This window comes from Aulostomus chinensis, chromosome 23 (assembly GCF_037954235.1).
Source record: "Aulostomus chinensis isolate RoL2024-O1b breed Wild chromosome 23, RoL_Achi_v1.0, whole genome shotgun sequence".
NCBI classification, from domain to species: domain Eukaryota; kingdom Metazoa; phylum Chordata; class Actinopteri; order Syngnathiformes; family Aulostomidae; genus Aulostomus; species Aulostomus chinensis.
The window spans coordinates 19,696,591-19,719,264 of NC_141342.1; the positions used below are offsets into that span (position 1 = coordinate 19,696,591).

The 22,674-nt window shown below is 39.9% G+C and overlaps 2 protein-coding genes across 3 annotated transcripts in view; one reads left to right on the forward strand and one right to left on the reverse strand.

The window, feature by feature from the left end:
- The window catches only part of LOC147239949 (ankyrin-3-like), a 95,524-nt gene that overhangs the window by 3,483 nt on the left and 69,367 nt on the right, over positions 1-22,674 (forward strand). The window lies entirely within an intron of this gene.
- On the reverse strand, positions 11,858-20,257 carry LOC147239950 (microfibril-associated glycoprotein 4-like). The gene is made up of 8 exons (XM_086195063.1): positions 20,236-20,257; positions 19,325-19,344; positions 14,700-14,952; positions 14,563-14,618; positions 13,935-14,132; positions 13,435-13,531; positions 12,517-12,684; positions 11,858-12,346 (listed from the first exon to the last, which is right to left on the reverse strand). Exons 4-8 carry the CDS (start codon positions 14,566-14,568, stop codon positions 12,102-12,104), a joined length of 714 nt encoding a protein of 237 aa, XP_086051189.1. The 5' UTR covers positions 14,569-14,618; positions 14,700-14,952; positions 19,325-19,344; positions 20,236-20,257; the 3' UTR covers positions 11,858-12,101.

The following is a 22,674-nucleotide window of genomic DNA, read 5'->3' on the forward strand; positions in this document are numbered from 1 at the left end:
AAATAACCAAAAACTGCACGAATGATCTCAAAATTTTTCAGATTTGAATGAGTAGTTAACAGTTGTAATCGGCAGTGAAGCTGGTGAAATACTTAAACACCGCGAATAAAACTGTATGCAATAGAAAAGTTTGACAGAAATGGCGGTATTGGTCAAGAGTGAGTGGGTAAACCCCATTTTGAATCTGAATCAGCTTTATTAGCCACATATTTGAATACATACACGGAATTTAGTCTCACTCTTTTGAATAAACTCTGTTTTTACATTAAGCAATTTAAAAAAACAAAGTGAAGTCTCAAACGTTTGATTGCCATGGAGTTTGTTTTTGGCAATGATCCAGTGTAAAAATCCCAGTAGTTTTGGATGTAGGGAACCCATGATGAGGCTAAAGTCTGAGTTGGCCAATAAAAATGTCATCCTGGCGGCACTCTATGATAAGAATTTTGAACTATTTTTATGTTAGCTGGACCTAGAGAAAAAGAAAGTAGTGTAAGAATCAGTGAATAAAAAGTGATAATTATTCAAAGGCATAGCAACAAGCCTGTTGTGCTGTCCTGCAGTTTTGCTGCGTCCCTGATCTCTCTTGTCTCTGAGAGATCAGTCAAACAAATGGTAATAACGGCGCCCACCTTCAGGCTGCGTCTCCTTAAAGGCCTTCATGCTCTTGCACACTTTAAGTGAAGGAAGTGATTGTGCGGAGGGCAGAGAATGAAACCTTGACTCTAATATATCACCTGCACATACCTGGCCAGCGCAAGAGAGACACCGTCTCAGGATCTGACAGGCACTTTGTTTAAGTTTATGGACCACTGGTTGATGAAGGTTAAGGAATGATCATGATTTAAAGGATCAGCTTGATGTGGGTATGAATTGAAGGTTTGACCTTGGCAGCACACTGTGCTGAAAATGTATCCTGTGTGATGGTGCCTTAATGTTTTACAAGGCAACAGGTAAGGAGAAAGTGTTTCAGTAGTATTTTGTTTGTATGGTGACATCAGCACTTTCTGTGTTTGTAGCGTAATGTCGTAGGGGGGTATCGGCTATCCTGGGCTCACTCAAGGTAAATCTATAACACTGTCTGCCCCAGGCTGATTCTTGGCACCATGGAGCAAAAATAATCTCTCCATCCTCGGCTCTTGTCACTGCCTTTACTTTTTTCTTTTCCTTGCTTACGTAACCTCTCTCCATCCTATTTCTCATTCTTTTTGTCTATCGTGTCTTTCAGTTTATCCTAACTTCCTATGCTCCTCTTAAACTGTAGATTTTACAGATATGAAACTAGAGGTGGCCTTTATCTTGTGTGCACTCTCCTTGTCTTTGAATTCTCTTGGAATAATTCACCATGAGATTCATGTGATCAGTGTGCATGATGTAGAAAGCTGTTGCAATGATCTATGTAGCATAAGTTAGCTGAAGACTGAAGGAAGCAAGAAACGCTGTCTTAGGTTCAAATAAGGTTCCAACGCCTCTGAAGTTGTCTCTTTCACTCGGTTTGGTTAATCTAGTTCTTCCATCAGCCTGAATAGCAGCTTTTTAATAACGCACTTAATGGACAGAAAGGCAAAGGGAAGTCATTTTACATAAAAGTGAAACATTTCAGCTTTTCATTTCATGTTTATACCTGCTACCAACTTGTAGAGGCAGAGAAGTATTGGTTTTAATACATTTTTTCAAAGTTTTCCTGAAAACTTTTTTTTTTTTTTTAAAGGAGATTATGTTCATAAATTCCTGGTGTTTTGGGGCTTTAATGGGCTCATATTTTGCTTTTGGCTCTGTCTCCATCAAGCCATAAGAATGAGAGGATACATCAAGCTAGCAGAGGTTAGCATAAACATTAGAAGGGAGAATTGTTTGTTCTCTCACATGTTGTCTTTTTCTTATAAGTGCAAATTGAAATATACAAGCAGCTCTGGAAGAATATATTGCTAGTGATAACATATTCCTTTTTTTGGCTTGCACACACACATACTTAAATTATTTTATGCCATGGGTGTGAATGATCACTTCTGTTTTTGTTTGAATCTCCTCTAATAGGACTTTCCAGGCTCCACAAATACAGTATGTTGATGTTTTTTTTTCAAGAAGCTAGTAAACATAAACCATAATTTACAGGCACCGCTGAGACCAGTGCACAGAGTAGCTTCTATCAGAGCCATTAACTGTAAGCTCCAAACAAACAAGTGCTATTGAATTACAATCTGTGCTATGCTTTTAAGCTGTACAACATGAAGAAAGTTGTGTTTCCTGCAGTTTGTCATGCTGGGTTGTTTGGAAGGTAAATATACGGTTGCACCTTTGATAGGCTGATATTCATTTAAGAGTCTGGCTGGCACGCTGCTTGCTGATTGACTGATTAACTGCTTCGCTTGTCCAGTTGGCTGGCCAGGCTGTCGTCCTTATAAAAACTTAAGGATAGGTTGCGCAAGCTTTCATATTTACATTCAAGTCACAGCTGCCCTCTAGAATCTGTAGTAACTATGAATGGACACAGCGTCATTATTGTAACCATGATGATAAAAGTCTCCTGAGCTTAAAGGAGTAGTCATTCCAGCCTAAACCCTGATGTTTTTCTTAAAAATGAATCACAGAGATGCACTGATCCACATTTTTGTAGTTATGAAATGACAGTAAACCACTATTAAAAGAGTAAAAATAATACAAAAATGCACTCAATTTAAATGTATTCCAAAGCAATTTATTTGTCCTTGTGTAATCTTATGTCAACTTGAGTTCATGATCCAGTTCAAGCTATTGAATGGAAACTAGATTGGAACCCTCGTTCCAGTATCCAGATCTGACATGCCATGTCTAGTTCAAGCTGGCCAGCTCAGCTAGCCTGTTCAGGTAGAAAAGGTCCTTCAAGACTGGATGGACTGGGGATAGTTAGTTAGCCTGCTGACTTTGGTGGATAATTCCCCAACAAGATACAAACACAAAACTTGAAATCATCAAAAAACAACACACAGTGTCACATTGTATCTGGAGTTTCTTGACAAAGTATTTTTTGTCATTTAATTTTGTTGGTGTGGCTAAAAGGCTTAAATGCTAGCATATTACAGATGCAATGCATGCTAGTGTATTAACATCTCCTGTATGTTTTAAGCTTTTTCGTATAGAAAACTTTATCAAAGATATTTGTATTTGCACTACAAATGTGAACTGACCTTCTAAAGCAGTGTAGGAGGAAGATATTGCTACCTGGAGGGACAGAAATTGGCAAAACAACAAATTGGTGTATGTAACCAAATGGACTTTGAGGCAGAAAGGTGTTATGAAAATGCTGCTCTGAGTCAGAGGTTTTGGCATGATTTCCCTTCTGCTGCTGGTTTCCTTCATTATTTTGGACTTCAGGCGTTTAAAGTAGCCGGAGTCAGTGTTGAAGCTCAACATAACACGAAAGAACCAACAGCTTAGAGTCAGGATTACGTTAAGACACATATCTCTTTAACAGTCTGTAAATACTGCAAATGTTTATGTGATTAAAAAACTGCATTGCTAGCAAATGGCTAAATCAGACAGAGGTCATTGTGGACATTAAAAGTCATCATGCCAAATACATCGAGGAAACAGGATCGTTTGTTAGCTTTGTCAGCTAAGTTAGCTTTGTACTAATAACTATTGCATTTATGCTTCTAATGTCAAAGTGGTGTTCATTTTTGATCTTGCAAAGTCTCATATTTTGTTGTTTTATCCCTCATGTCGTTTTGAGCTTATTTTCCACAATAATGCCACGCCCCACGCAAACATCTCATTAGGTTTTGTTGGAGGGAACCCATTGCGATGCTAACACCGGGGTTGGCCTAGAGAAATATGACATCATGCAGCAAATGTTATATGGAGGTAATTACAGAATATATCATAAATGGCTGCGGTATGTGGTGATTATATCACACTGAGGGTTGGAGGGTTGGGGGATTGTACCACAGCTATCAGCCAATACTATTATAATGTTTTTACTAATCATTTTTTTAGAGTTTTGAGAAAATGCGAAGAGGCCAGAAAAGAAGTAGAGAAGTTTGATGCGTGATTAGATAAAGGTGTTAATTAGTTAGAAAATGTTGTAGATATGAATTAATCAGGCTGTTTCAAGGAAGGTACAGCTCTCTCTCTTTCTCATAGATTTCTACAATTTTTAGGAGAGAGGAGAATTTGCGAGGGGGATGGCAACACTGCTTCTTTTGAGGTTTATTTTTGGGAAGGACTCGATCATTGCTTTTTCTGCAGGCTCCACTCATCCTCTCTGCCCCCACCCCATCCCACCCCACCCTACCCTATCTCTCTTTATCTGTCTCCCCCTCTCTTCCCTTCCATTCCTTGCTGCATCTCTGTCAGCTGGCTGCATTGTTCTGCCACACTTCTGCTTCCATGTCTGCAGGGTGGAGGGGGTTCATATGCATATACTCACACTTTTATAGCCTACTTCTATTGTTATGAAGACATTCATTGAGATAATTAATTCCTGTGAGCTCACCCCAAACCCAGCCTTTGCTAAAAACTGATCATAAACCCAACTGAAGCTAAGTTTTAACCCTCCAAATGTCAGTCAAATTAATAAAACTGGTCCTCAAAAAGACGTATGGACATACGTACAAGCACACACAAGTCCCATGTGACCACCATTGTTCCCTATTAATCCCCCCAACACTGTCAAGATTGATACTTGAAGCCCACGTGTTCTTCCTGTTCTGCACTCGAGTTTCTGCATCTCTTTGTTCCACATTCCAACTAGACCTGCTGCCTAAATACATATTTCATGATGTTGTTTTGTGTACCTGGTAAGACGGCTGGTTTCACATTATTTCATGAGAAGTCATCCTGTCAGGCTTCAGGTCTTGTCCAAACTGGACTGGCTAGAGTCCTTTTAGGAGATGCGGGTGTGACGACAGCGACCCTGTTCAAAACAACTGTGGCAGCTCCTCAAAAGGTTAGTGTGGATGATGCTTCATTGTCAGATACATCAGTGGCAGATATGGGCAGATTTTACTTGAAGGCAGATTAAACGCCCATACAATCGACACAATATATGCTAATTTTACCTCAGTGTGCACACACACTGACATACAGACGGTTTGTTCCAGGGACCCTGCAAGGTTATGCCTGCCCATGGGTAGTCTGGGCTCGATCCATTCAGATGCATTCAGCAAAAATGCATATGCTTGAGAAACAATACAAAATGGAGACAGGGACTCCGCTATTATAAAAAGGACCATGGAACAATTTTCCCTCGTGACTTTCACTCAAACAGAATTCCAGATATTTCAGATAGCATATAGTCTTAAGAAAAATGGGCATTGTTACATATGTAGTCAAACAACTGAGGACGAATTGGTGCTTTTGAAAGAGCCAAGAGCTTCCTAAGATTTTGAATTGGTATGAATTCACATTTTTAGCCACGATCATCATTAAAAATATATATATATTTTTTAGTTGTTTAGTTGACTGTTTTAACTCTTTTTATGCATCGTATGGTGACCTTGAGTGTCCTCAAAAAAGGCATCCCCATATATGTATTATTAGCATACAATCATTCTATATGTATTATTGTCAATAATATGATTAACATAGACCACATCATTTCACCCACAAAATACAAAAATGAATAAATAAATCAGTATTCCCTTCTACTCTTCCATGTATTTGAAGATTTGCTGAGCTGGAGCACTGACAGCACTCAGCAAAGATGACAAAGTCGGAAACGAGGAACTTAACTACGGAGAGAGCATTATGAATTATAGAATGAGTCCATTACAGGGCAGAAAGAAGACAGCTGGAGTAAAGAGAAGATGAGAGTAGAGAACCAAGAGGGGATACGAAGAGGTGACGAGGTAAAGGCGAGTTAGAGGATAGAAGAAATAGGGACTATAGAGATGCAGCAAGAGACAGGGATGCAGAGACTACAAAGGTGTTTTATGCCACCCTTGCGGCACCAGACTATTATGTTCACCCTGACAGAGGGGGTTGCTGGGCCAGCGTATCATGCTGTGTTTTGATTGGTGGATGAGAGAAACAAGTAAGGGTGGAGGGGCTTCCCATCCATCCCACAGAACACGGTGCTAGAAAGAGATAGCTTAAAAAAAAGGGTGAAATCAAATTAAAAACGAAGGGGAATTAGTGGATACAAAGTGAGCTGGAGTTGGATGGAGGAGAGCATGATGATTTGGAAGTGCTGACTGGTGGAAGGAAAAATAGAGGAAATTGAAGGGAGAGAGGATGCTATTAGTTAGGCCTTTTAGTAGCTCGCCTTGCAGCTCCGATCTTCTCTCATCTGCAACGGAAGATTGGGACTAAGAACTGGGGCATTCCATTCATGTACACACACACACACACACACACACACACACACACATAGAGGCACTTGTACCTCAGCAGATTCAGCCCACGTGGCTCTTTCATTCTATTGAAAACATCGGCGCTCTGTCTTTATTTAGATTACCACTCAGCACAATGACATCACAACACACTGAAATGAAACACCCCTTAGTTTGTATGTTTGAAGATAACTGTCAGTCCCTGCTGAGTTCTAGTTATTATTGCCCCCCCCCCCCCCCAGAAAATAAATGAAAAACTATGTTAATTTCCATATGTTTCCAATTTCAAAAACTGGGGGTAGAAATTTAAGGACCAACATTTACCGTTCTTCATTCTTTCTCATCAGTTTATCAATAAAGGCAAAAGTGCCATTTTCATGGCAGACATTTTGACTGTTCAAAGCTTGAAATGCAAGAGTGACAATAATTTTAAAACTGTACTTCACTGATGAGTGTATTTTTGTATTTTGCCATTCCAGATCTCAGTAATCAATATCTTGACTTCAATAGGCAATTTTTCTTCTTAGTGACTCCAGATTGCAGAATGTGCCAGCCACATATGATTAGCTGGAAGCTAATGGTGACCAACAAGTAAAAACAGCAATACTGTCCAAAAACATTATGGCTACAAACTCTCAAGCGCATAGTTTGGTATAATCCATGTCCCATTTATCCATCTGTATGCTCAGTAATCTTTAAACAGTTTGACTTTAGCTACTAACCAACTCTTAAGCGCATTTAAACAGTTGCCATTGGTTTCAGGTTAGCTTGAGTTGAGCACCTCTAAGTTTGTCCAGGGTAGCGTTGAACAATAAGGATAGGTTTGTTTGTTTGTTTGTTTTTCTCCTTAATCCTTATTTAAAGGGAGATCCACAACTCCTGGACTAGGAACATAATTTTGATTTGTGTGGCAATTCATTTGACTTTTCTTTAACAACGAAGGACAGATTGAGCATAATTCAGTCTCCTGATTTTGATCTGTGTCTGAGCTAGGGCCTCTAAATTATGTGAAGAGTTCTCTCAAGTGTCCATGTGTTTAAGTTTCCACGAGCAAAAATGTACTGTTTAGTCAAAAGATGCATATCCAGATGTGAATGATGAAAAATGTAAAATGACAGTGAACAGCAAGAAACACAAATATGATGTAAGTGAATACGTGATCTGAGCATCACTGACTTATTGTGTGGAAATGGGGACAGAAATGTTTCAAGCCTCCGTATGCTCTCAGTGGGTGAGGTGTCGATGCTTGGCATAGGTCCAGCAGAGAGTCACGACAGAGACAGGATGTGTGTGTGTCTTAGTGAGAAGACAGTCTTCTCCATTGCCCTCTGCTGTAATCTCAATGTGTGGCGGACATTTTGAAGGTGAACCAAAGGGAGGAGTCCTTCCCGGCTGTGACAGTTAGAAACCAACAGGCTTGGACACTCACAGTTCATCACATAGGACATTGGGACTAAATACTTCACACAAGTGTTTATGTGTGTGACCGAAAGAGAAGGTCACTTGGTAGTATCTGATATCACAGTGCTGCATGGAGACAGCACTGACATTGAACTAATAATGGAATCATTCATGTTACATGTATGTAGCTGTTTTCCACAACTTCATGGCAACTGACAGTCTCTTCAAGTGCTTTTCAAAAAGGGGCTGTAAAAAGTTTCACATTTGGGGCCCATAAATCAACTACTAGACTTGGAAATACATTCATTTACTATGAAACCATTGTTGGTAAATTATGTTTGTGAAGCTATTCCAATTGTTCATCTTGGCTCCAATATCAGGTTTGTATGAGTGTTGAAAAAAATTCACCTTTTTCAGCAGAGTTTGAATAGACTGTGAATAGTGTGCTATCAAAAACAAGTCAACAGGTTACAAGTAAGCGACATAAAAGATTTTTGCCTTTCGCCTCAATTATCTCTGAAGGGTTCCATGCCAATATTTCACACATGAAGGTGTTGGAAAACTGACAAAATGAGCTCCTCTATCAGCCTCTCTGGTAATAATGTGTAATGTACCTCAGCCAATGAGGTAATTTGATCACTGTTGTTTGTTTTGTTTTTTTGTGGATAAGATTTAATGAAGTAAGGATGATAGAACTTAGAGAAGTGATCAACTTGTGTTGAAAAAGGTAATGACCACTGTTCTGATATATTTTAGGGACTACACTATTATTCAGCATGAAAACATGATGACTATTCTGTTTTTATTTTTTTAATCAGCATTAGCAGCTAGATCCATTGAATGCAGACATTTCATTTTCAGTCGTGACAGGATTGAAGGCGAATGACTACCTCTGGCAAATAGGAATATTAAAACCCAACATAAGAACCTCCGGCGATGTTTCAAAACAGCCCTAATCTTTACAAAGCTCTTCTCATTAATCTCATTTCTGGTAGTGTCGAGTCTGTTTCTTGTCAGTGGTTGTTCAGTTCACTAGCAGCTATTGAGGTTGGACATGTTCTCCCTGGAGGCTAATATGGCAAGTTACTGTCTAGTTTACCTACTTTGAAACTTGGTGGCAGTCCTCATGAGGTTGTCGTTGCTGTAAAGACGAAGGATTCCATGTTTGAACAAAAAAATTGTACCGTTTGGTCACTGAAGAAATATAAAAATGCTTGCAATAGCCAGTAAGCTGATGTGCTTTTTGTTGTGAGTTCTTAAGCATTTCTCAAATTAAGGTTCTGGACCATTAACATGCTCAGATGTGCAGCAACTGAGAGCAAAAACACAAATTCTTTTACAGTACTTGTCCAAGTTTATTTTTCTATTTTGCTTAAAGAGCTGCGGTATCTACAGGCTGTAGGATGTGAAAATGGCTAGCAGAGCTTAGCATCTATGGCCTGGAGGGCTGAGAGTCAGCAGAGAGAGGAAATAACATGCTGATTGTACACACAACGTACGTTTTCGATTGATTTACTGAGCCGTTCCCTTAATTGCCTCTGGACTGTAAGAGCCGTGAAGCCTAATGCTTCTACTCATGTAATACTTATCCTCTCGCTGCCCCTGTTTACTGGCCATTGAGTGAAAAACTAATATTTTAGCAAGTAGGGACTTGAAGTGCAGTATCAGACGATAAGAATAAATTGTAGTGTCAATGACCGAAAGGCACAATGTGATCTGATTATCTCCTGGATGGTTTGTTCAGGATATCCCTGTAACCAAAAGGTCGCTTGAATGGTCCTCACTTACCCTGCCGACTGTGTCAAAGGTTCCTTGAGCTTGAAATGCTGCTTGACACCTAGCGTGTGTGTGCACATGCGTGTGTGTGTGCACATGCATATGTGTGTGCGTGTGAGAGAGAGTTTAGTACTGTTTAGCCTGTGCATTGATGTAGGCTCCATGGGCGACGAGCTCCTTCACCACGTCCGTCTGCCCGGCCAGCAAGGCTATGTGCAGTGGTCGTGTTCCCTTTTCATATCTTTACATACATATAAAAGCAAGCATTTTTCTCACTAACATCCACTTCCTAGTCTTCTTCTTCTACTCCTTTCCTAGAAACAAACTTCTCACTCTCGCTAGCCATGTCGCTGCTATACAGTAAGTGTGCAGGGAAAAGGGGGGAGGGGTGAGGGGGAAAGCAAGGGAAGCTCCTGGGGGACAAAAGGTGTGCCATAGCAAGAGGAGTAAAAAAAACTAGAAATTTTTATTTTTTTAAATCATCCGCAACAAAAAACTTGAATTAATGGATAAAATTGATATATCGCCAAGCCTAATTTGAATTAGAGGATCTATAGAAAATGTGTGAACTTTTTGGAATATTCATTAGCAGAAGCAGGCACTGTCCAACTGATTTGTAGCCAATCAAATATTTCCAAATACAGTAAGGTTTACTGTTTGAGTGACTCTCAGGGTTTATTTACTGCTAATTATCTGCCAGTCGTAAAGGTGAGGTAAATGTTTTGACACAGGTTTTGTTGGGGCAATCATGCTACTCAAATGCACCACACTCTCTAGCTAACATTGCTGTTGGTGCTCTGTGAGCTTTTGGTCTTGGCCAGATGTTAATTTATTCATGATCAGTGCTTTGCGTCTGTCAGAGGAGATTAACCAAGCAGTGGTACAGTAGCTGGGTTAGCTGGTCTTTATTGTTAATTTGTTGTATGGAGCTCATGGTGATGGCTCTATGAATCAACCTAGTTTTTCAGATCTGCAGTTAAAGGCGACGATTATTCTATCTATCTAGCTGTGTCTGATTCCTCTTCAGCTCTGTCCAATGCTTTTTTTATCAGTCACCAAACACACAGACGCACACACGGACACAAACACACACCCTCGCACACAGATGTGCATAGAGCCTTACATCCACAAAGTGGCTGTAATCCAGCAGCAGCAGCAACGTCATCTGCTGTCACCCAGTCAGAGCAGAATGGAGCAGGTCTGCCAGCCAATTATGAGGAGGTGTAATGAGTGACAGAGCTTGCAGCTGTCAACAGTTAAGGGGAGGGCTTCCTCATGCGCTGTGTATGTGTCTGAATGTGAAGTTAAAAATATGGCCTGTGATTCAGCACAGGCAATTAACCAACAACATTTGGTCACTCATATTTACTGCCATTAAATGTGAAAGGGAAGAGCAGAGTTGTGGTTTGCACCTCATGTTTTTATCCGCCTCCATCTGTACCTCTAGTGCTGTGAGAACACTGAGACTGCAGTAGCCAAGTGACCAATCAGATTGCAGCACTCAACAGCCAGTCAGGGACAAGACAACATACACATGAACACACACTTTTTTTTTATTTTTTGCCTTTTCCTATCCATTGGTTTTATAATGTGTACAAAAGGCGATGATAAGTTGTTTTTTTTTCCAGAAATGGAAAGCACCCTCATGCTCTTATGTAAGCTGTCCTTGATATTGACAGTATATGACTAATATAGGTTGAATATAAATTATACTTACATTCTTGTGCTTATGCTACTTTTGTCTCCGAGCTAGTTGGATGCTCAAGTCTTTATTATGTTTAAGGATTGCTACGGCACTGGGAAAATATTTTTTTTTCTGCTGCTGCAGAGGATGCAATGCTACACAGAGACCACTAGGGCTTGATGTAGGACCTGGAAATTAATGAGCAGAGAGCAGATAAGCTGGCAGCTGATAGAAATGTGAATACTTACCAAGATTTTGTTTCCTACACATTGATTGATCCATCCCTATCCCTCTTCTTTATGAAAAACAAAATCATCATTCATACGTTCTGGAGGTAATACACTTAACTTGTAATTATATTACAAGTGTTGGTATGTTCCAGTTGATCACCTTTATATGTCATCACTTTCCTACCAGAACATTCACCGCACTTCGAAATTATTATGTATCTTAAGTCTGATTGTTTTCACAATGGATAGCAGTGTCAACCTACTGGACAACTATGTTAGGTAAGCAAACGTTCCTTTTTAGAGTCATCACTGGGGTTTTTAATTGTTTATTAAAAGCTTCAGGCTGGTCATATGTGTGGCAAAATGTCCTGTAGAGGGCAGTAATACACCCTGTTCCTGTGTGAATGATGAAAAGGATGATTAAAAAAATCTCTCAGGATTCTATACTACTTCACCTCATCATGTGATTTTTATTTTTTTTATTGATCATCAGCAAAAATAAAACAAAAATAATAATACATTGCACAGTTTTTTCTTTCTGCATTGATAACACTTCATAATCCATGAAATCACAGTTGTAAATGATTTAATGTGATTTCACAAAGTGGCAAAATAGCAAGAACTTGTTCCCTTTTTAGCTAGAATGATAAGAATGCAGATCTAAACCACCAGCCTGATAATGGAGTCCAGTCCTCTCTTTACTCAGATGGCACGGATCTTCATTGTCATGGTTTTTAGAGAGTAATAATACCCTGTAAATTTTTTCCACTGTACACCAATGGCATAAATCGTACGTCCCCATGCATAGGGCCCGTTGGGGTGAGCTTCAAAGCATGATCTGAACCAGAATCCTCCACCGTATGTCCTGGCACAGTGGGTTGCATGTAGATCTTGATCTCTGTCAATGGTGCTGAATTTCATCCTATTGTGACTTGCAAGAGAGTCTCCTGATGGGAAAATCCACAGACAGATTTGTGTTACAAAACATATACTGTAAAACATTCACAATGTAAAAGTACTTTTGTCCAAGATATTACTTGCTCAGGTTACAATAGAAGTTTTTTTGTCACAATATTTCACAGCTTCACATTTAAAGGGGAAAGGAAATGTGTCCTACCTGCTGCTCCTTGGACAAAGTTCCCTAGGTGTAGCGGGTATCCCTTTGCCTCTGTACCAACAGAGAAGGAAGAGTACTGGGCATAGACCTTCTGACCATCAAAGTCTTCCATGTCGACCCTCAGCTCGTAGTTCTTTGCCTGGGTCAACAGGTGCATTGTCTCAAGACCTGAAACATAATAGTACCACAGTACAAATCAAAATCTCACTAATTCTGGAACACAATGGACTCTTTCCTGCCAGTCAAAGAAAATTTATTTCTAAGGGCCATAATGCCAGATCTCAGTACTCCTGGCCATGAAGTCCAGTTGCTTTGACTGATTGGTGACCTTTTCTAAAGTGGATCACAACACAAACAATAGTGCCTAGTCCATGACGGGGGTAATTGCTGCTTCTTTTTGTATGTCGGCAGACTGCGAACCAACTATGTACCTACCAACAACTACTGCATCAGGCTGGGTACATTTGCAAGTGTATTCAGTCCTAGAACAGCGTTACTAATGAGAGTAGGCAACCATGGGAAATGTGTTTTTTGCTGTTCCTCCTTTACATAATTCATTATGCGTGACAAGGTTGTTAAGTAACGTTTGCGTGGGATATTTGGGAGTGGTTTCAGGCGTGGCTTCCAGGTGTCGAAAAAGAAAACTTATCTCAGATCTGTTGTACTTACAAATGATAAATGATCAGATGATATTGCTGTTGAGCTTTCCATATATATATATACACACACACACACATATATACATAGACAAAGATGGAAGTTGTCCGTTGAAAAGTGTCAAATATGATTGACAAAATATGTGTCTGATAAAAGAAGCTACAGATTTATAATGATTTTAATAACTCTTGAGCCTAGAACATTTATGTGTATTGCAGAAAAGATGTTTTTTCCCCTCATACTAACAAATTCTTGTCCTACCAAGCCAGTACTCTCCAGATGCGTTTCCAAATCCAGCTTTGTAGTCATTCCACCTCATGAGGAAGTTCACTGTTCCATCTTGTCTCCGCTGTAAGACCTGAGGTACAAAATAAACAAGTAGGGGGAAATAAAGGGAAAACAATGCTCTGCGCTAATTAAAATTTCTTTCTGAAAATGGATCATCCATGCAGTGTGAACGGTGTCACTCAAGACCCGTTTCCATCAGCCAAAGACCCCACTAACATCTGATTTTACCTACAATAAAGAGTTTAATCTGCATGGAATCCAGAATCATACAACCCTGCAGTAAAATCATCACTCTCATTTTAAGTGAAAACTACTGAAATGATGATGGTGTGATTATTGCTGCGATTTTTGTCCAACAAGAATGATTTCTCAAGTTTGGAATTCAATGTGTAAATATATTGCACATTCCAGTGATTTGAAAAATGCAGTAGGCCTTATATTGTGATGTTGAAAAAGCTTTGCTCCATCCTCACCGTCCACTTCTCTGCAGAGTTGTCTGTGTTGTCCTCACTCATGTCACAGTAAACCTGCACAGGTGAGTCAAGACATTGTGGGTACACGGTGTATACTCCATCCTTGGTTGAGCCGGTTCGGTAGATGTCACTGCAGTCCATAGGCAAAGGGATCCGATGAGCTGCTACTGGCAGCAGCACTGCTAACAGAGCTATAAGCTGTAGCAACAAGAAAATTCAGAGGGATGTTGGCATGGGCTCCTCTGCCACTTAGTGAAGCATCTGTGTGCAGCCACAAACCCCTTCAACTATCTGATAGAGCATTTTTAATCAGTCAGATATTTTAAAAGTTAATTGACAAATGATTTGTTGATTGAAAGAAAATTGATGAATCTTTTTTTTTTTTTTTAGTTTTTCAAGCAAATCAAATGAAAAGCTCAAGCTTTATAGAGTGACTAACCTGAATCAGTCAGTTCAGCCCTGCCTTTGCCACAACCTATCAGTCACAACCTAGTTACACTCTTGAATGCTCTTCAGTGTTTGTTCTGGATAGGACCATGATTTACAAAGTGTATCTAAAATTCTGCTCAGTTGTGTCCCTTGAACTTGAACAGTCAGATCAATAGTCGGTGTTGTTTCAGTGACATACCATCATTCTTGATCCGCTTGATTGTTGAGTGTTTTATAAAGAAGACACTGGTTTCCCTGAAAAAAGAGAAATAATTATTAGGTCAGGTTTTATGTTCAGTAGAATATGATCAATATAAAATTTGTGTAAGTACTTACTGATAGGAACGCAGACCACTAATAAGATGTCTCATCAGCAGGCCTTTTTATGGGTGTTGTACCACACCTCCTTATTGTTCTTTGAGTCTGCATTCTTCAGATTGTTGGTAATCAAGTGAAATAAGCATCCTGGTTTCTTGTGCAGTCAGTGAGAATCGATAAGTGGCATAGGCTTCCCAGTTTCATGAGCCTGCTTCTTCAGTTTTGACAGGTTTGCCCAAAAGCCAGGATCAAGACAGGCATTCTGGCTGTACTGAAATCAGGTTGAGTTAAAAAAAAACAATTAAATCAATTCACCAATTCTGGATCGATTCTCAATTCAATTCCCGAATGTCAATTTGTACGTCCAAATATTGATTTTTTTTATTTAAGTTTTAACAATATTCATTATTTCGTCTCACACAATGAACTTTAACCCCACGTCATGAGTGCAGAGCATAGATGCAAAATAGCGACAGGTACAGACTCCAGAAATTAGCGATAACAAAGCCTTTTTTTAAAAACCTGATAGTGTAAAATCCAATATATGGCAGTATTTCGGATTTAGAAACAGTCTTGGGACAAATGTGCTTCACAAAAGCAAAGAAATTTGCAACCTTTGTCAGCTCAAAGTAAAGTACTGTGGGACTACGACTACTCTCCACAACCACGTCATATCATCACCCACATGTGAAAAATGAGCCATCCGGACCACAACAAAGGAAACGCAAGGAAAGTCGTCAACTACCCACTAACTCGACATGAGCAAAAAAAATAACGGAAGCAATCGCAACTTTTGTGTTCTAAGATATGCGCCCCTACTCCGTTGTTGAAAATGTAGGATTTAGGCGCCTGATGAAGGTGACAGAACCACACTACCTGATGGTGTCTCGGAAACATTTATCTGAAACAGTTACCCTGAACGTGTACGCATCTGTGAAATAAATAGCACAAATATTGGCATATATATTAATTTGGTGTGAAGTATGAATATAATACCAGTATGGCTGTGTTGCATAACTAAGCAGTCATTTAATCCTGATTATAGCTCAAATATCACAAAAATGATAGATATTGAATCGAATCGAATGGAATCGAATCATATCATGATAGTCAAGTCTAAATCTTGAGTATCGGAATCGGTCCTAGTCTGACATCACTCACTCCTCATCTTCTAACATTCTGTGAGCTCGCTATTTTTTATTCCTGTGCAATCTATAGAAGGAACTAATTATGCTCTTAAAAGCTTAATCAGATAATCCCACTGTACTGTACAAAATGTTGCGTGCAGCTGATGTTCAATAATCAAGCATTATATCCCATCGTGCATTGCGCCGGTTGGCAGAAAAAAACATCAGACAGACCAGAGGAGACTGAGCTGCACTGCACCTGTGTAAGTGTTGAAAGCTTCTTAGTCCCCTACATCGAGGGAAGTAGTGACTAAGGGAGAGATTTTGGACACTGACAGTGGTACGCCAAAAACACCCATCAGAAATCAGGCATTAATGGCATGACAAAGGTGCTGCATTGAGCTTCAGAAAACTGCAACTGGCACTTACCTTGATTTTATGAAAGATGAATCAAGTCTTAATCTTGATCATAATCTTCTATGAAAACTGTAACCAACAGCTCTACTTGTTTCTTATGTCTGAACACATCCATGTTTATAGTTAAAATAATACATTTTATTAATTTTGTGAGGATCCCTATTGTTTCTAATGGAAAAACTTCACTTTCTGCTTGAGACACAATGATATTTAAACAATTGGAATTAATTTCTGCTGTGGAAAGGAGGTTTTGTTTTATTACATTTAAGAAGTGGCAGTCAGTTGTGAGCACTCACATTCGCATTCACACACTCAGAGCATTGTCCTTTGATCCCATGTTGTTCCAGTGTGGGCTGGTTTGAGATTAACACCGGAACTTGTTCACAACCCCCCCCGTGCTCTGGACTTTCTCACTGCTAGCCAGGTATTTTTAGCTGTGACATAATGCCCCCCCACACTCTTTCTCTCTCTCTTTCTCTCTCATTTCCCTCTCTCTCACTCACACACTCCTTTCCCTCGCCCTCCCTATCACATAGAATCCCCCCTACTCTCCCCTCTCGCCCCCATCCCTCTCTCCCTAGCCTCCTAGCTATGGTTAGCTGCTACAGTCAGTGATTGAGCGCTCAGGTTTCACTCTTTGAGCTGCAGGCTGAGAAACATGGCAGTGGAGGAGGCAGCAGACTATTTGGGAGTAAGTCTTGTACTTTACTGTCAAGTCATTGAGCTCACAGATTGACTCTCCTGCTACATTGCTGTGATGCTAATAAGATCTAGGGGATTTTATAGCCTGCAGGATTTAGTGATGTTGTGGTGTTATCAGCTCAGACATGTAGAACATAGTCAGATGGGACGTTAGGCTTGGGGGGTCTTAAATGGGACGGGTCGCAGCAGCAACCCTGCTGCACCACTCTGCTGCAGTGTGTGTGCGTATGTGTGTGTGTGTATTCCTCTTCATCTGTTTGAATTACTAATTGTTTTGCTGTGACTGTACATTATAGCTTCCTGGTGATTTAGTGTGTGGATGACCCTGAACATACAGAGTGCTGTGGATACAGTTACATGTTGCAGAGTGATGTGAAGGGAAACACCTGACCTTGGAAAGTGGCGCATGCGCTGTATGTAGTGCAAAAGGGGGAAAAAGCAAAGAAAGGGATACTAAAAAATGATGAATAATATCATGCTTTGCAGTTTAAGTTGCTATTAGAATGAGAAAATCTTTATATTCATTCAGATCCTAAAAAGACAGGAAGACAGTCTTATGAATACCTTTGTAAGGAAGCCTGTGTAATATATACAATATTGAGTGGCTACCAAAGGCTGGCACGAGAGCCTATTAAAGCAAGCTTCACCTGAAATGAAGGTGACTTAAGCTCCCAAAAGATGTTTTCCCTTCCTATTTTAAGTCTTTGTGACAAAATGCAGAAAGAGCAAACCACACATATTTAGCCTGAAGCAAATGTTGACTTACAGCTAACAACAGCAAAACTGTCCATTGAATTACTGATGGTTATCCCATACGCTCAGTAATCCACAATAACTTTGATTTGTGCTAAAAACAAACAATATCAGTTTGACTGTGTTGTGCTACCATGAACAAGGGCAAGAAAGTTCGTTGAACTGAATGCGCTAACTGGTCATGCTTACTTCAACCGTACAGGAGTGTAGAACTTTTAGGGTTAAAGTTTGCTCTTAGCTCAACTCACAGTGTTTTTGGATAACGGAGCATATGGCTAGATACAGACGATGTGGATTATGGCAGACAATGAGCTCGAGAGTTTGTAAATCATCAGTTGCTAGTGGCTCCAAGCTTAACATGGCTGCCTCTGTTTGGACAAAAGAGTCACGAAGACATAATAGAGAAAAAAAAACATCTTTGTGAGTTCAAGACACCAGTTTATGAGTGCTTGAAAAGAAAATTACATACACATTCACAATTTGGCTCATCTTATAAGGCTTGTGGGGAAATGGGTCAATTTTAATGGGGGGTCCCCATGAAAGAAGCTTAGGAAACACTGTCGGAAAGTGTTGAGCAGCCTCCCTGCAACTTAAGTCCAACAAGTGCAAAGGACTCTTTGAGATGATTGCAGTTTGAATAAAAGCTATAGGACAGAAAATGTCATTGTTAGAGAGAGGTGATCACTCAGAACAATTTTATATTGGTCTGCAGTGACCCCGCCTCCAAGGGGACAAATGATGTCAAGAAAATGCCCCTAGAGCACCAGATACCCTCAGTGCAGGGTTTTTTCCCCACAGATGTCTTTTAATTTGCCACCTGTAGCTGCCTTGCTTAGCTTTAGCGTGCTGGAGTGCAACTGAATGTCGTAGACATTAAATTAAATAGGTATTATCTAATTATTTGTCTGAACTTGACCAAATAAAAAAACATAATGTGAAGTGCTGCAGTCGGTCTCTTTAAAACCTTGGAACGACTGACTACAAATATGTTCATGTCCCCTCAGCATCGTGGGGGTCTGCTGGGGGCAGTGCCCTGGTAGGAATGTGTCTAACCGTGTGAAGCAGTGTGCTCTTGAAAGAGAGTGACGGTAGCATTCTTTGCATATCTCTACTGGATAAATAAAGTCACACTGGAGTGACTTACACAGCTCTGGCAGTGCTGACCAAAGTCTCTGCTATGCTGTTACGTCCTGAGACTTTTAATAACTTGAGTTTGAGCTCTAACTTTATGCGTGAGAGATCACAAAGCTTGTTCCTCTTAATAACAACACGTACTAGAGCAGATACAGAATAAACAAAATTCAAATTAACCTATGACCAGAACAAAGGCCTGGAACTCACATCACATGTTCCCAATTTCAAATCATAATCCTGACTCTGAATTCTTGCTTGTGTTGTACGTTGCTTTGGACAAGAGCGTCTGCTAAATGAAATTGTAGAATTGTAGAATTGTAATCCCACGCTCAGTTTGCGACGTCATTGTCTGTAGTTTACCTTGACTGACTTGATAAACCACAGAGTGAAAGAGGCTTTTCTGGTTCATGTGTTTTTGCAGTCTTAGATTTGTTGCCAACTGACTGAATGTTGTCCGGAATTACAGGTATGACCCTACAGGCTTATTGGTACTGGGAGTGTAGTGTTTACCTGTAATGGTCCCTTCCCATCTGAAAAGGAAGAGGAAGGAAGAACGAGATTTTATTGTCACCAAGGGATCGAGCCCAGGGCAAAATTTGCAATTACACAACTCAAATGCCTGAAACAGTGATCACAAACAGTCACAATTATTACAGATTGAAAGTTATAATGGTACACTTCAGAATTTAACAACAGCACATATACATTTGTTGTGTATGAACGCTAAACTTGAACAGTCCATTGTCCCAGTGGAGGCAAGTGAGAGTGAGGCATCGCTCTCAGCAGCGCCACCAACTGCTTGACTACTAAGTTTTGTTTTGTTTTTTATTTATCTTGGCAGTCAGTAACTAACTTAAATGCTGGAACATTATAATCTGACCTGAATGTTCAAACCTGAATCTGCAGTACTCAAGACCTGGAGGAGTAAAAATGTCAGCATCATCCTTTAAGAACAGCTTTACTGTGGACATCGTGCTGCTACTGATGTATTTGCACCGGGTAAACACAATGTATTCATCCAGATGTTAGAATGTATGTGTTTGTGTTCACATTTTCATATTAATGTTTATTTAAAAATGTTACCCTGTTCTTTTAACCAACTGCACTGGCATTGATCAGAGCAGAGAAAGGTAGGCCATAAATGTAGAAGCGCCTGTCAGGCAGAGTTTAGCAGACACTCGTAACACAAAATGTAGATTTATTCATTTTAACATTTTTCCTGTGTGCACTTCAATGAAGTGACTTGTCTGGAAGCTCAGTAAGGAAACTGCAAAATAAAGTCATCAATGGACTAAATCGTTGACTGAGACTTCATTGCAGCAAATAGCTGTAATAAAAATACTGAATATAGTAGTAATAATAATAATAACAACTACGTTTGAGAGATTTATAAGGTATGCGTGTGGGAGAGAGTAACATACCAGCCTCAGTCCAACCTCCCCACAGAACAGATGCTGACACTAAAAATTGGTTGTGTTTGTGTACTTGTGATGATGAGATAAGATCCATTCACTGAGAAGGAAGTGAGCTCAGCAATCAGCTTGAGCCAATAATCTGTCTACAAAAACAGACATCATGGTGCAGTGAGCGAGTCATTGAAAACAACTCGTAAACTACAAACAGCTCGCGGGCATGGTATTCCCGCACCATCACTGTATGGGGTTGCGATCCTCCTGCCAACAATACCGCACAGATATTTACCTGTTCAACTGCATGCCTTCTGTCCTGGCTCTCTCAGCTTCAAATCCAGCAGTTCCTCCTCGGTGTATATTCGGGTTCAGAGGAGGATCCTGATTGGTCCAGAGGTAATCTTCTCTAACAAAGATGGCCATGATTTGTAGCAACACTTATTTTTCCTGGTCATCAACAAACATTTTGTTTTGCTGACAAAAGTTATGATGAAGTTTTTGATGTGCTGCATGAAATCTCTGTGGCATCAGGGAAGTAACCCTTGCTCTAACTCTGATTCTAGAATGACGGCGTCTTTTAATTGTCGGTAGTTTTTGTCACAGTGAATGCAAAACACAACCCGAGCTCTCTTACGGCAGGCAAAGATTGCTTTGATGAAAGGTGTATTTGACTTAGACTACTTCTTCTCCACTGCAAGCATTCCGTGAAGCAAAGCTAACCCACAGTTAGCTGTCTGTGGGGGTCTGTAGCTCCCAAAGGCATCCAGACAGTAGAAAAGGGAATCTGTTTGCTTATCTGGCTTGAAAAGTGATGTGTAAGATGAGTGTGTTTTCCATAATGCCAGCATGATACATTTCTAATGTTCAGTCAAACAGGATGAATACGAGTATCTATTACTTTTTATATTAAAGTATTGGTATTAATAATTAAATTTTATTAAGTAACTCTTGCATTATTTAATAGTAGAAAATCCCCTTTCAACATGAATCTTGCTTTAACCAGTGTCAGGGGTGCTCAGATGTGATGGTAGGTTCTTGAATTTTCTTAGAACTTTCTTTCTCATAGATTTCATGAGTCGACTATATGTTCATTGTCCTTAGTCAAGCTCTTGATTTTTATGTAGAACTAAGAATAAACCACCTCTAATTCTCCAGCATTAGCCTGTTTCTAAATCTATAATACTGTGTGTGTGTGTGTGTGTGTGTGTGTGTGTGTGTGTGTGTGTGTGTGTGTGTGTGTGTTCACTCAAGAGAATACTGTAGGGTAAAAGGCACACAGGCAAGGGGTAATTGGAGAGAGCTTATCGTGTGTGTGTGTGTGTGTGTGTGTGTGTGTGTGTGTGTGTGTGTGTGTGGCCATTCAACTACATGGGTGTGGTGGACTGTAGTGCTGCAATCATGAAATTTGAGACAAATCATGACTAACTGCCTTCCTGCTGCCGGTCTTCCCTGTTAATCAGCCCTATAACTCCACTCCTCTCTCTTCCTCCCTGTCTCTCTCTCTCTTTCTCTCTCTCTAAATAAACCTCTTACTTTCAGCCACTAATATACTCAGCCAAACACTCAAATCCTCACACATCAACACACTCACACAGAGATTCCTCATGCACATACAGCCTAAACTTGTGCTAAGCTTCATAAAGAGTGCATGTGCTCAGTTGTGACATGTCACTTGCAAGTTGCTGACACATTGCCGACATTTTGCTGGTTCCCTCCAACTAATGTTGCATATCGATCAAATCCTTTTTTCATTGCTGTGAAACAGCAGTGGAAGCTGAGCAGAGACAACTGACCTTACTGGGAAGTAGCAGGGTTCCATTCCAGAGCTAACAAATGATGTGGTATTGAATTGGTGCATGGATACTATCCTCACAGATACCATTACTGCAATTTTCTACTCATGGTACTGGAATCAGAACTGTTCTAGTTGGGAAGGTAAATAGGTTTTTGAAAATGACATTGGTTTGACATCAAACTGCAGCATTTCCAGATGTTGTTGTCTCAGGATGTTAGAGTTTCACACCTTTGTGGAAATGAACATGGTTTACTCAGCAGAAGATGAATTTGAGCAACACTACCTCAGATGGCATCTGCATGAGATGTATGAAACACTTTTCTTTTAAATTAAAAAGAAACATATTATGTTGATATATTTATATATATTAATGTTTCTGTCAGCAGTTTTCTACATCATCATGCATGATACAATGCAACTCTGATTTATGAACATGCGTAAGCTCAACAGGGAGCCTATGACATAGCTGTTGCAAGAACCACTTCATATGAAACATATCACGATGCATGGGTCGCGACATACTGCATTACACTGCAGAAGGTATTGTAGTAATCTACATGAGTTGCTGAAGTAGAGCTGAAAATGCAGTGTTCTGTGTACCACCTGGGTACTGTAATACAATCGCATTATAACCTCAATGGACAAAACAAGTCATA